This window comes from Mesoplodon bidens (genome assembly GCF_964165515.1).
Source record: "Mesoplodon bidens genome assembly, chromosome: 16".
Taxonomy (NCBI): Eukaryota; Metazoa; Chordata; class Mammalia; order Artiodactyla; family Ziphiidae; genus Mesoplodon; species Mesoplodon bidens.
Genome location: NC_138173.1, coordinates 61,076,414 through 61,091,148, shown reverse-complemented (window position 1 = coordinate 61,091,148; position 14,735 = coordinate 61,076,414). Strand labels below are relative to the sequence as shown.

At 37.0% G+C, this 14,735-nt stretch overlaps 1 protein-coding gene across 1 annotated transcript in view; it reads left to right on the top strand.

Moving 5' to 3' along the window:
- HAS2 (hyaluronan synthase 2) overlaps window positions 1-6,288 on the top strand; it is a 28,150-nt gene extending 21,862 nt beyond the window's left edge. The window contains exons 3-4 of the mRNA XM_081258443.1: window positions 3,003-3,104; window positions 4,728-6,288. Of these exons, the coding sequence (XP_081114569.1) occupies window positions 3,003-3,104; window positions 4,728-5,657 (1,032 nt within the window). The 3' untranslated portion in view covers window positions 5,658-6,288. The remainder of the gene's footprint in view (window positions 1-3,002; window positions 3,105-4,727) is intronic.
- The last annotated feature ends 8,447 nt before the right edge of the window (window positions 6,289-14,735 follow it).

Genomic DNA, 14,735 nt, shown 5'->3' with positions numbered 1-14,735 from the left:
TCTGGCACTTTGCTTTGGAAACTGGGAGGGGCAGGACCAACTTAAATATGCAGAACCTCAGAAGTTTGGTTCAAGTTTAGTCATTTCAGAGAGGCAGTTCCCTTGGCTTGCTTATCTTACAAGCAGGCGGAGTTACTTGAACATTAATTCTAGGTTGCCCCCTTCCTGTTGTTTTTAGTCTTATTTTAGCTTTCTGGTTTTACCTTTCCCAGCTTGAGTCGATAGAGGTGGGTGTGGCCATAAACTCTGGATGCTGAGAGGTTGAAAGGTGGATTTGAAATTATGCCTTCACTTTCTACTACCCTAGTTACTGGCCTGTTAGGCTTATAGCCATATACAAAACAGTGACAGACAAGGCAAGAGAGAGGCAAAACATCCTTATTGGAAGAATTTGCTTAGGTTTCTGAGGCTTGGGACCCTTGAGTATAAACTGAAGTATTAAAAAAATCGTATTTTTTTTTTTTTTTTTTTTTTTTTTTTTCTGTATGCGGGCCTCTCACTGTTGTGGCCTCTCCCGTTGCGGAGCACAGGCTCCGGACGCGCAGGCCCAACGGCCATGGCTCACGGGCCCAACCGCTCCGCAGCATGTGGGATCTTCCCAGACCGGGGCACGAACCCGTGTCCCCTGCATCGGCAGGCGGACTCTCAACCACTGCGCCACCAGGGAAGCCCTGAAAAATCGTATTTTTTTAATGGAATAGACAGCCTAGCTGCTGTCTATTTTTTTTCCTCTAAAATAAGTAAGACCATGCAGACCAAAATAGAATGCTCCCCCCCAAAAAAGGGCAGTAGGTTATTTAGAAAATGCCTGTTTCTAAATAGGTAAAGTAATATACAAAATTCAGAAATTAACTTTAAAATTGCTATAATTAGTTGAGTCCAGAGAGGTGATGATTTCACTTTTTATAATTGGATACCCTATATACTCCTTAAGTCATGTTACAATAATGCATTTAAATTGCTCTTTTCACCAACATTCTTTATTAATATATATTATGTTTTTTCAGAAAAAAACTCTATTAATAAAATTAAGATAGGCACTTTTTTTTTTTTTTTTTAATTTTATTTATTTATTTATTTATTTATGGCTGTGTTGGCTCTTCGTTTCTGTGCCAGGGCTTTCTGTAGTTGCGGCAAGCGGGGGCCCCTCCTCATCGCGGTGCGCGGGCCTCTCACTATCGCGGCCTCTCTTGTTGCGGAGCACAGGCTCCAGACGCGCAGGCTCAGTAATTGTGGCTCTCGGGGCTAGTTGCTCCGCGGCATGTGGGATCTTCCCAGACCAAGGCTCGAACCTGTGTCCCCTGCATTGGCAGGCAGATTCTCAACCACTGCGCCACCAGGGAAGCCCAAGATAGGCACTTTTTAAAAAATGTTGAGACTTCCTAGCTATGTATGTGAAGGACTCATATTTTTTCATTCAAAACTGGTATATCAAATCCGTACTATTTTTATGAAGCAGATCTGAGAACTGCACAAATACTTGCTTTTGATATAAGTAAAGAGACTAAATCTTGATTAAATTCATAAATGTAGCCAGACTACATAGAAAAACAGTGAAATTGTAGATAACACTCCCGCCTCTGCCAATCATGTCATTTATTGCTTAGATGGGAATGTGAAACTGGTTCATTACATGCCAATTTTCATCACTTTATGTCTACTTGGGCCTGGCTGCATTTTCCAGGAAAGGATACTATTTTATTAATATCAACCAGGAATAGAGAGGTGACACCTCTTTTCCTACTTTTGATTTTCTTTGATCATGTGGAAGAAGCTCCATCCACAGGTGTAACGTACCTAATTTCTCCCTAAGAGAAGTGACTTAATCGGATTGGTGAGTATGGGAGGAGTAAGGGGTAGCCTAGCTCCTTCTTCCCCCTTTCTTCTAGAAGTGAGCTGCCATAAAGTAGGAGGCATCTGCCATACCTTTCGAAGGGGCATTAACTGTCTTCAGGAGGAGACTAGTCCCACTGAGATGCTATTTGGAATTGGTACATCAGTCTAATTCTGGGGAACATAGTTACAAAGTCTGCTACTCCATTGATATAAGCCCTATTTTCCATATCAGCTTTATGAGTATACATGTAATATTTTGGTTTTTCCTCTCCTTTATCTTTCTGTTTCATTCAATAAGTTCATAAATCAGCTTAGGAAGAAAAGTACTATTTATAACCCTGTACTTTGGCCTCCAGTAGAAATTTCTGGGAGAAGCTAATGGGTATAGACAAATCCTAATAATTTTCTTGAAGTTGTAGTTGGTTTGGTTTCAAAATTGTTTTTTTCTGTCCTGTATAAAGTTTGTTTTTAAGAATAATAATTAGCATTTCTAGAGAAACTTAAGATAATTTAACATCTACTTTTGTATATAAAGAGCTAGACAAATACTTAATACTCTAAAATAAAAAGGTGGTCTGACCATCAAGCTAGTTTCCTTTCTAATGGAATGTCATCTGCTAAGCCCAGGTCAAATAGACATCTTGCTTCAGAATTAATTATACAACCAGCCTTACTAGAACTGCTTTCCTGTCTTAATCACCATATTAAAATAGAGAAAAATAATCACTGTTAAACATGCCTCTTTTTCAATACTGTCATAGGAGTTTCCTAGCATCATTCAGACCTGAGGGATAAGATATCTGAAAGCCTTATTTAAGGCAATTTTTTTAAAAAAAGAGCTATCTATGGTGACCAACCCAAGATGTTTTCCAAGTCCTGGAAATCTAGGATGTTACCTGGGACATGAGACTTTCATTGCCAAAATTGTGTACATCCATGGCAAACCAGGCAAAGCTGTCACCCTACATGACATGCCTAGGTCATCACTTTAGCTGTTCTATCCAGCAATGTCATTAACTTAAATACTGAGTTTTCAGGCTCTTTGTTACTTATTGAGGCCTTGTGACAATAGGCTGAAGGCATGATATATATGCCCACTTTTGACTACATGGAGTATATTCATCATCTTCTTTTCTTTAACTTATTTCTTACTTTCTTCTTTGCAGGTTTGTGATTCAGACACCATGCTTGACCCTGCCTCATCTGTGGAGATGGTAAAAGTTTTAGAAGAAGATCCCATGGTTGGAGGTGTCGGGGGAGATGTCCAGGTACATGAGTTCACTTTTTTGCATGAGTCACTTTTAGTAGCACCCTCACTCATTGATTCTTTGAACATACATTTATTATACACCCAAATCTGTGCCAGGTATTGTTTCTGGTGCCAGAGACATACTAGAATGTGCCCTGGACCCACTTTATACCTCTTCTGCTGTCTAAATTGAAGTAACTTATGATTTCTTTGCTTAATCCTGGGTTATAACACAAGTATGTAGTGGCTGATAAGTTATATAAAATGTAAATGTGTAATAATTTCTGCCATATCTTCTTGAGCCACAACTTAATGTTCTGGTAAAATGATGTTGGAACTCATTTAGTACAAGGGTTAAAAAATGGAGGTATGGCAGGAGATGGAGTCTATGTCATATAACTATGTATTTAAAAGCTGAGCAATCTATGGTTGTTCAAAAATCCAAATTGGAATACAAAGGGAAAAAAAGAGAAACAGCAACTCAAATTTACACTAGAGAGAAAGTCAAAGGAACAATTAAGTGAGTTTTCCAATTATTATTTATTTCTCATTATTTGCTATCAATGGAGAAACAATAAGTGAAACAAATATTAATGAAGGTGATTTGAAATGTATGGAATGGGAAAACAAATATGTGAAAATATATGAAGATTAAAGTGAGCCCTTTGCAAAAGTGCACTAGATTTTAGCAAAAGATGTGAGAAGCACATGGAATTTTGACTTTAAATGTAGGTATTGTGTTGCTGTATAACCCATATTTATATGCATGGTAATAGTGAAGTCAAAGAAAGTACACTAGATGGACAAAGAAATACCCTGGAGATAAAAAGGAAGAATGTAAAATCCAGATGAAAACTGAACAAAATTGAGACAGAGGAGAGAATTAAGAAATATTGCCTCCCAAAACTAATAATTTTAATAGCCTTTTTGTAGAGCATTATTTCAGGATTCCAGTTTTGGGGTGAAGCCAGAGCAAACCCTTTAATCACTGGCATTGCTAAAACTGGAAGGAGAATAATAGAGTTGGATGAGTTGAAAAGAGAAGAGAATAGGACTTAAAAACTTTCAAATATTAGATAGTAAGAAAGTGGGAGAATAATTTTTTTAAAGATTTTTTGATGCGGACCATCTTTTTAAAGTCTTTATTGAATTTGCTGCAATATTGATTCTGTTTTATGTCTTTGGTTTTTTGGCCATGAGGCATGTGGGTGGGATCCCAGCTCCCCAACCAGGGATGGACCCCACCCCACCACCACATTGGAAGGCGAAATCTTTAACCACTGGACTGCCAGTGGGAGAATAATTTAAGGGCTGAGAACCAAAGCCTAAAAAAATCTCAATTTTATAACATAACAAGAAAAAGAAACAAAACACATAACAAAAGAGTACAGAGAGTGATGGATTAGAAAAAAATTATTGTCAAGAAGTCCCAACACACACACCCAACTTTCCAAATTAATATAGTATATAGAATCAAAGAAAATAATGTAAAATTGTGTTAAAAAAGGGAAAGAGACTAAATAGAAGGATAAAAAAACAAACATTACTCTAGGTAGTAACCTCACAATGCTGCAGATTTTGTTGGAATTTTTAGCTGGGGTTTACCTTTATTTAATTATTTTTACTTTTATTTTTCTTGTAGATTTTAAACAAGTATGATTCCTGGATCTCTTTCCTCAGCAGTGTGAGATACTGGATGGCTTTTAACATAGAAAGGGCTTGTCAGTCTTATTTTGGATGTGTCCAGTGCATTAGTGGACCTCTGGGAATGTACAGAAACTCCTTATTGCATGAATTTGTGGAAGACTGGTACAATCAAGAATTTATGGGCAGCCAATGTAGTTTTGGAGATGACAGGCATCTAACGAACAGAGTGCTGAGTCTGGGCTATGCAACAAAATACACAGCTCGATCCAAGTGCCTTACTGAAACACCTATAGAATATCTCAGATGGTTAAACCAGCAGACCCGTTGGAGCAAGTCCTACTTCCGAGAGTGGCTGTACAATGCTATGTGGTTTCATAAACATCACTTGTGGATGACCTATGAAGCAGTCATCACTGGGTTCTTCCCTTTCTTTCTCATTGCCACAGTAATCCAGCTTTTCTACAGGGGTAAAATTTGGAACATCCTCCTCTTCTTGTTAACTGTCCAGTTAGTGGGTCTCATAAAATCATCTTTTGCCAGCTGCCTTAGAGGAAATATCGTCATGGTCTTCATGTCCCTCTACTCAGTGTTATACATGTCAAGTTTACTTCCTGCCAAGATGTTTGCAATTGCAACGATAAACAAAGCTGGGTGGGGCACATCTGGAAGGAAAACCATTGTTGTTAATTTCATAGGACTCATTCCAGTATCAGTTTGGTTTACAATCCTCCTGGGTGGTGTGATTTTCACCATTTATAAGGAATCTAAAAAGCCATTCTCAGAATCCAAACAGACAGTTTTAATTGTTGGAACGTTGCTGTATGCATGCTATTGGGTCATGCTTTTGACACTGTATGTGGTTCTCATCAATAAATGTGGCAGGCGGAAGAAGGGACAACAGTATGACATGGTGCTTGATGTATGATCTTACGTTTGATGTTTGCAGTTACAGATGCAGACACACACAAAACCTTAGTTCCTCTAGGGACTGTGCGGTATTGTGGCATCAGATAACGCCACCAAAGGAGACATATCACTGCTGCTGGGACTTGAACAAAGACATTTGTATGGGTTTATTTTAATTCTGCCAAAGTAAAATGATACATCAAGAAGAACTCAGATTTAACCTGATATTTCTATGAAAATGGGAAGAATTCTTTGTTTATGCACTTTTTCCTTATTGTACATCTGCCTAACAGTGTTTTGCCCTATATACCTCACTAGTCATGCTTTATGTGGGTTATCATGTAAGAAAAGGATTTTGGAAACTCAAGGAAAAGTTCTTTCAACATATACAACCTAACTTATGTACTGTGTTGATAGCTAATTTTTTTTTAGAAAGGTTTTTCTGTTTAACTCTACCAAATGAAATGCCAAAGGAAATTTACAGGCCGTTGGCTGTGCTGTATTTTTATATAATTGTACTGTGTTTTAAAATTTTGTATGCCAATTTTAAAACAAATTTTGCATATTTTATATTTTACTTCTGCCAAAATACACCTGTTCTTCCTTTTTTTTTTAAATAAAATAGGTTCTGAAAAAATTCATACTTAAAAAATTTTTACCCAAAATGTGAAGCTTGGTTGACTGATGTTATTCATGATAGAAAGAATAAAATGTTTCTCTCTCTCTCTACCTTTAAAATTGAATAGTTTATTTCTGTGAAAAAGTATTTAAACTTTCAATATTTTAACTTTTTTTCATTTCTTTTAGAAAAGGCCAATATACCTATCACACTTCGGGAGTAGAAATTCATACTTGTGTGTACAAAAAAGAAGTCATTGAAAATCAAGGCCAAAGGGGTAGAAAAGTGCAATTTTTTCATAAGATTAAAAAAAAAAGGGAATGCCAGTTCTCAAAAGAAAATACTAGGCATCCAGCAGTGGACAAAATCTGGGTATCAAAGATTGTTTTTGGAGATTCTCACAGTGTTTTCCCAGGCTAAGTAAAAAGGAAAGTGGGAAAAATTGTCTGTATAATCTGGACAAATACACTGCAGTTCATCATTTTGTTCTGTGACCTGTATTCACTGGATCCTGTCTATATGTTGAACATACTTTACCTACCTTTTTTTTTTCCTAGATTGTCATTTCACTTTACATGTTAGTATGAGGTTTATACGGGTGAGTGGGATAAATTATAATAAGAATAAAGCATATAGATTCAAAATTGGCCAAATCAAGCTCCATGTGTACTCTTTAACTTTCTAGGGAAGATTTTTTTCTGAATTATACAGATAATTGCTTCATCTCTTCTGTTCTTGACCTAAATAAATGTGTTTACATAGTAGACATGATATCAAGGTTTAATAGTTGTATCAAGAATTGGCACATAAAAAAAATTGATGGACCCTCGGCCTGGTTAATTTAGCTACTCCGGGGCCTCAGTTATCCAGTTTGACTTTTGACATGACCCATCTTGCCTTGTAGCCGGTGCTGTGTAGACCTGTGTTAAAAACAATTGAACACATGAAGAGTTGCAGAAAAAAAGTATTGTGATGAAGCAGAAATGTGAAGTGTTCAACCATGTGCTTCCTGCCTTTCTGCTTCCTTTTTATGTAGACTTTTATATTTCATCCATTCTGTCTAAGAAAAAACCTGCACATTCTACCTTCAGAGCACAAAAAATATATAACGTTCTACAACTTAGACTCTCACTGATTGGGGAGCTTGTGGAAAACAAACAGACCATGCCATTAAATGAAACTAAAACTTGAGTTTGCCTTTTTAACTATTTATGTTCTAAGTTAAGCTTTGATAACATTCAAATGTCAAATTCTTTCATTCTTATAAAAGATTGAATTAATTGCCTGTATTTATTTTAGCAATTATTCAATGTATTTCCAGTATAGGATGTATAGTATAATTGAATTTTTTTGTAAATAAAATATTTTTGATAAGATTATTGCCTTTTTTTCTAAGGGAAGGGGGAATTCAAACAAAACAAAACAAAATGTTTTATTTTGATTGTAAGGGTATGGATTTAAGAATGGGGTATGTAGAAAAATAAACATTGTTGGTCAAAGCTAATGGAAGTCGTTTAATGTTACTAATCAGAAGGTAGAAATCTCCAAAGTTAGTATAGTTGGAAATCTGGAAAAATGAGAGAGAGAGAGAGAGAGAGAGAGAGAGAGAGTCCCAATTAACACAACCCTTGTCTTTCTTTAATCTTCTCTTTCTTCTCCTTCCCTGAAAACAGCCCAAATTTAGGCAAAAATTGCTTTACTATAGTAATCTGTCATAGTGGGAAAAAAATCACCAATTTTTCAGAGACGTTGTAGGCAAGTTTGTTATAGCATTATTTACAAATAATAACAAAAACTTAAAATAAGATTTAATGATGAGGGAAAAATAAATGAATTATGGCATTTCCAAACAATGGAATATTATTACCCATTAAACATAATGTTCTCAGAATATGAAGTTGTTGGAGAAATGTTACATTAAAAATATATAACCATTTTGTACAGTTAGCATCCCAATTTTGTAAAAACAAAAATGTTTAAAGGTGGTTATCTCTACTCTTGGGAATATGACCAATTTATATTCTGTATACATTTTTGTATTTTCCAAGTACCGTAATCATGTATTGCTTTTATAATCAGAAAAGGACAATAAATATTGCTTTCTTTAAAAAGTGGGTTGGGGCATCTAATAGCATTTCCTGGTTTGAGGAGCTTTAGTGGTAATTAATTCATTTTACTACTTATCCCTCAAATTCATCTTATTTCCCAATCTTTTTTATTGTTCGGTTCCTAAGAATCCTTTATTACCTTGGTACAGTTACATTAAGAACAGAACACTATAGCCATTGACCATTATTGCCACTCTAGACACCAAAATAGTGATGGTTGTCAACCTTTTAAGGTAAAGAGCCAAATAGTATACAATGCAGGCTTTCCTGGCCATATGGTCTGTCATGTGACTACTTAACTCTGCATCCATAGGCAATATGTATACAAATTTGTGTGGCTGTATTCCAATAACATTATTTAATGGACACTAAAATTGAATCTTGTATAATTTCCACGTGTTGGAAAATATTTTTCTTTTGGTACTTTTCAATCATTTAAAAATTTTTAAACTATTCTTATTTCACTAGCATTACCAAAATAGGTGGTGAGTCAGATCTGGACCTCAGGCCATAGTTTAACCACTCTGGTCTTTAAGAATCTGTTGACTTCTTTGTACCATTGAATTCTCACACCAACACCTAATTTTTGAGCACATGCCATGTGTCAGGTACTGCCAGAAACACATTTTATGGGTCAACTATTTTATCAATAGTTCTCACTGATAAAATTAAATGAGAGGCGTAAAATCATAAAGCTAGTGAATTGTGGTGGTGGAATTTAAGTCCAGGCATTCTGATGTCAGACTGACCCTTTAAACTAGCGCTATTCAAAATGACTTCCTCTTTCGAAATCATCAGCATAACCTGGGAATTTGTTAGAAATGTAAATTCGTGACCCCACCCCAGACCCACTGAATCAAAATTTCAAGCTAGTCCCTGGAATCTCTCTTTAAGAAGATCTCCAAAACTTACTCATATTCAAGTTTGAGAAGTTCTGCTTTAATCTAGTATTTTATATTGTTTCCCTTAGACTAAGTATAATTTCTATGATAACTCAATTCAAAAATTTGTGTTTTCCTATTGAACTTTTCTACTTTTATTATTATATATGTATGTTGGTAGATACCTGGTTTTAATTAAGTTTACTGAACACCGGTCATAATCAAGAAATCAAGAGGTGTACATTTTCTCTATACCCCAAAATCTTATAATTGTGCAAGAGTGATATAATTATATGAGCTTTTGACACAAAATGAAATAATAGGAGTGTAAATAGTGGGTATAAAAAAAGAAGGAATGAAATGTACAATTAGTTCTGTAAAGGTAGACTTCGAGATAGCATGGTATTGAGGTGATTCTTAAAGATGTGCAAATTTGGGTGGGAACTAGGGACTTTTAGATGAAAAGAATCATGGGAATTAATATGGACAATTGAGGTGTGATTCTGATATGTGATTTTGAAACAATTGACAAGTTTAGTTAAGGTATAGGCTGTGTTTTAAGTAAGAGTTGAGATTTAACTACAGAAAGTAAATTGCAGGGTGGGTCATGGAAGACAATAACCCAACTGGGAGGAACACTAGAATGTGATGTTTAAAGCTGAAAGATCGTGGTACATGCAGATATTTTTGAATAGGGTGCTACCATTGTTGTAAACTGAACTACTTTATGGTGTTTTGGATTTGAATATCCCACACAAACATGATGGTTATAACATGATTTGGTTCAAGTGTGCTTATAATAAACTGGTATTGTTCTTCCAGTCACTTCCTTGGCTACTCTCATCATATTTCCTCCAAATCTGCCTCTCGTTTCACATCCTCAGTTAATGAATAGCATCACATCCTACCAGTTGTCCACATACTATCTTTGCCTTCTTTTATACCCCTGTAACCAGCAGGTCACTATGACCATTTGATTCCACCTCGGCCTTGTCCCTCAAATTCATCTCTCACATTGGTTAAGATGTTCTGTATTTCTTACCTGAACTGTGAAAAACACTTCCTAAATCCTTCCTTTTCCCCCACTTCAGTTTCATCCAATGGATTTTCTACATTTCTGTCAAAATTATCCTTCTTAGGTCTAACTCTGAATACAAAGGTTTAACTTAATCTGTGTCAACAAGATAAAAGCATTAAATGTTTAAGAAAGACTTGGGGACTTTCCTGGTGGCGCAGTGGTTAGGAGTTCGCCTGGCAATGCAGGGGACACAGGTTTGAGCCCTGGTCCGGGAACGTCCCACATGCCACAGAGCAACTAAGCCTGTGCACCACAACTACTGAACCTGTGCTCTAGAGCCCGCTAACCACAACTACTGAGCCCGTGTGCCACAACTACTGAGCCTGTGCTCTAGAGCCCATGAGCCACAACTACTGAGCCCGCATGCCACAACTACTGAAGCCTGCATGTCTAGAGCCCGTGCTCCACAACAAGAGAAGCCACCGCAGTGAGAAGCCTGTGCATCGCAATGATGAGTAGCCCCCGCTCTCCACAACTAGAGAAAGCCCACGTGCAGCAACGAAGACCCAACGCAGCCAAAAAGAAAAAAAGATTCAGGGTTGATGATTATCTACTTATATCCTCTCGCAAGCCTCCATCTTCCTATTTTTGCAGTCTAACTAAACTAGATTTTTTGCTCCCTCTTGCACACACTTTGTCCTTTATCTTTGTTTGCATTTTACTCTCAACCTGAAATGGCTTTTTCCCTCCCCATATCTATTTGTCAAAATTCTTCTATATTCTTCATTCAAGGCATAATTTTACTACCATCTTCTTCCCCAAATACCTCAACTTAAAGGGATTTCTTGCTCCCCATCACTCTCATATTTCATTTTATCTCTGTCATGCAGTCCAGGCTTTTTCTTCTGCCTTGTGTTAGGAATATTGGTGCACATCCTAATATCCTTGTAGACCAAAAGTTTTCTGAAGGTGACACTACATTTTCATCATTTTTGAATCCTCCTTAGTGACTAGCAATTTGGTGAATAAGCAAATGAAAACATAAAAGAACAAGGAGTAAAGGATGGACTCAAGTAATGAATTTTCTTTAAAGAAAATCTGTGGCATTCTTTGCACTTTGCTTACAGGAAAAGCTTTGTGATGTGAGGACTCCACTTTCTTTTTGATTTGGGCAGTGGGCTGATACCTCTGTCACCAGAAAGAGAATTACCTTGGCATTGTCTACTAAGTTAAGGCATTCATTCAACAAACAGATTTTGAGTGTGATTATGTGCCAGACTTTGCTGGGACTTCAAAAATAATAAATTTTGCTTGCTTTCAAGGAATTCTTTGAGTTTCTCCAGCAAACTACACTCTTACCCTCCTGTGGGCATTTCCAAAAGCTTTTCCCAACCTAACTTCCTTCCTACCATCATCTTTGTTTAGTTATCTTCTATACTATGCTTCAGCCCCAGTTCAGTCATTACTTCCTCAGGGATGCCTTCCACAACTACCATAATGAGGTTCATTCCCCTATTCGATCTAATAAAACATTTTTAGTACTTTTTTTTCCATTTCTATGATTGCTTATTTAATATCTGTCTCTCTTACTAGTGGATAAACTCATTGCAAGAAGGAACTGTGTGAGATTGTATCTGCATCCCATCTTCCCATCTTAGTGTATAGTTTGTCACATGGTAAGAACTCAGTAAAAGCTTGTGAATTAAATAAGTGGGTGAGGGAGTGAAACTCCCAGTACAGCTTGAGAAACAACCAGAGGGTTGGAGTTCTATATAAAAAAAAAAATCAAGCTCCCAGCTTTCCATTTATAAAGAACTGTCCAGGAGTTATAAAGAACTCCTTTATCCCTGGACAGACTTATAACTTAAGGCAGAAAGAGAAGATAGAGATTGTGAGGCCTTCATAATTAAGAGAAAGGGACATTTATGGGTAGGAGGCTCTTTTTCAGTTATGAGAAACGTGAAGCAGTGATTCACTAGAATTCCTGTAATGAGGATGCACAATCCTGAAAAAAATCACATTTTTAACTTAATAACTTAATGTTAAACGCTGCATTTCCTATTTTGGTTTGTGGTTCATGTTTTCCTTGATATATTTTGGGTATTTTTGACGTGTGTTCCTGTGTTATCTGGTTTCCTGGAATATAAAGTCAGTCCTCTTACCCAACAAAAGCATTTCTGATAGTAAGTTTTGTCTTCAAAACATAAAATATATGGCTAATAATACATGATTAACAATTGCTTAAATACAGCACATGTGATGACTTTCCTATACATGCACATTGGATATATTCGTGGAGTCACCTCTTTGCATGGCTAACTCTCATTTGTCATTTAAGACTCAACTCAGATATCACCTTCTCCAGAAATCTACCCTGTACCACTGCTACATATATTCCATAGCACCATATACTTACTATCTCTCTTCCATATATGATATTGTGTTACCATCATCTTGTTCTAGATTCTGCAGTCCTCAACTCCTAGCATAGAGCCTCTTAGCTAGCACGAACTCAATAAACATGGGTTGGGTGATGTTAAATGTATTTCTGTCAGAAAAAAATTATTCACAGTACAGGTCTGTGAAGATAAATATATATCCTTACTTTATAGAATTTCACTCATTCATGTACTTACTTGACTTTCTGCAAATACTTATTAGGAGTTTACTATATACCAGGCTCCGTGCTTGGAAGGAAAACTTTTTTTTTTTTTTTTTTTTTTGCGGTACACGGGCCTCTCACTGTTGTGGCCTCTCCCGTTGCGGAGCACAGGCTCCGGACGCACAGGCTCAGCGGCAATGGCTCACGGGCCTAGCCGCTCCACGGCATGTGGGATCCTCCTGGACCGGGGCACGAACCTGTATCCCCTGCATTGGCAGGCGGACTCTCAACCACTGCGCCACCAGGGAAGCCCAGGAGAACTTTTAGTGTAGTAAGTGCTTGCTTTTCCAGTGCCCTGAGATGATGAAAGATCTTCCATGAGATAAAAGGGTATTATCCTTAGATGTGTTTAGGAAACACTGAGGATATCAAGTTTCTTCACTGAAGAAATTCTCACAAACCTTCAGCATGCTGATGAGCTTTATGAATCAGCAAGACAGTCTCTTTTTATATAGAAATCTTTACACTTTGATAACTATGGTATCCTTTGCACAAGGATGCTGGTTAATGTCTGGATTAGCACTATCATCCTGCAGTACAGAGTTTAGACAATGCTGGTATACAATGCCTGACACCACAAGTTGGATTTGTTTTCACTCAAGATTGAGAAACAATACTCAGAGCTTAACCTGCTTATGACTTGAGTAATCAGCTCCAGATGTGAAGACCAGGGGGAAAGAGGGAGGAGCTTGCAGGATCTTTTGTCTCCCCCCTGAGATATAGAAACAGGGTCTTCTCAAAAGAGTTTGGTTTACCCATTTGCTGTCAGAAAGCTCTCCACACTGTAGCTAAGACAAGCCTAAGTGACTTATTTTAGCTCTGCTATTCAGGGCAGCAAGGAGTTTAATCCTGATATGTTGGGGAAAAGTACAGTGAGTGGGTGAGCCTGATCTTTGAAACAACTTTGGCAATGTATGACAGCAATGACTCAAAAGAGGCACAGTTGATTTATAAAATAGGGGAAAGTTTGCATTTTATTCTCTGCCTCGGATTGAGTTGAGTCACAAGATCAAATGCAATCAGTCTGTGACCAGATCAGGATAAAATTACACTACATGTGTTCAGTCTTAGAAAGAACAGAGGCATGAGTATGTCATGTAAGTACACATCCCATCCCATCTCTCCAGATATGTGAAGTGTCTCTTTAACTAAAAAAAAAAAAAAAGCAGCAAAAAAAACCAGATGAAAGCTTTCAGGAAATAAAAGTCCTGGAAGAAGGACCTTTTGGAATCAAAGTTGATTGGCCAGTTTCATGAAGCTATTAGCAGAATCAGTGTAGAAAGAAAACTTCAAGTTATTCAGTGCAACTCAGCTGCCTCAGATCTTTGTTGGAATGGGGAAAGGTACAAAGAAAGAAAGGGAGAGGGTAGAAAGTCGAGGATCTTTATCTCAAAAGATAAACTGCAATTCAGTTAACTTTAGCACCTTGCTCTCAAGGCTTCACAGCTGGTTATAAACCCTGAGGCTAGCATCTGGGTCTCTTTTACCCAGATATTTTGGACCTGATTTGTAATGCAGAAAACCTCAAATCTGCAATTTCTGGGCAGTTACTCTACTCTTAAATTTGACATTGAGACTATGCTTGAATCCATTTCCGCAAAAAGGAATTGTAAATTATAAGCTCTAAGGCTTATGAGTCTTTGATATTTAGATTTTAAATAAAAAGCCACCCTGGGTAGTCTACCGCAGTACCTGAAATTTTCAGCACCATTAAGAAATATCATAACATGTCAAAAATGGAGATTCTAAAGTTCTCACCCCAAAATGAAGTTTTACCTTATTACTCACTTTGGAAGTACACAAGGCCAG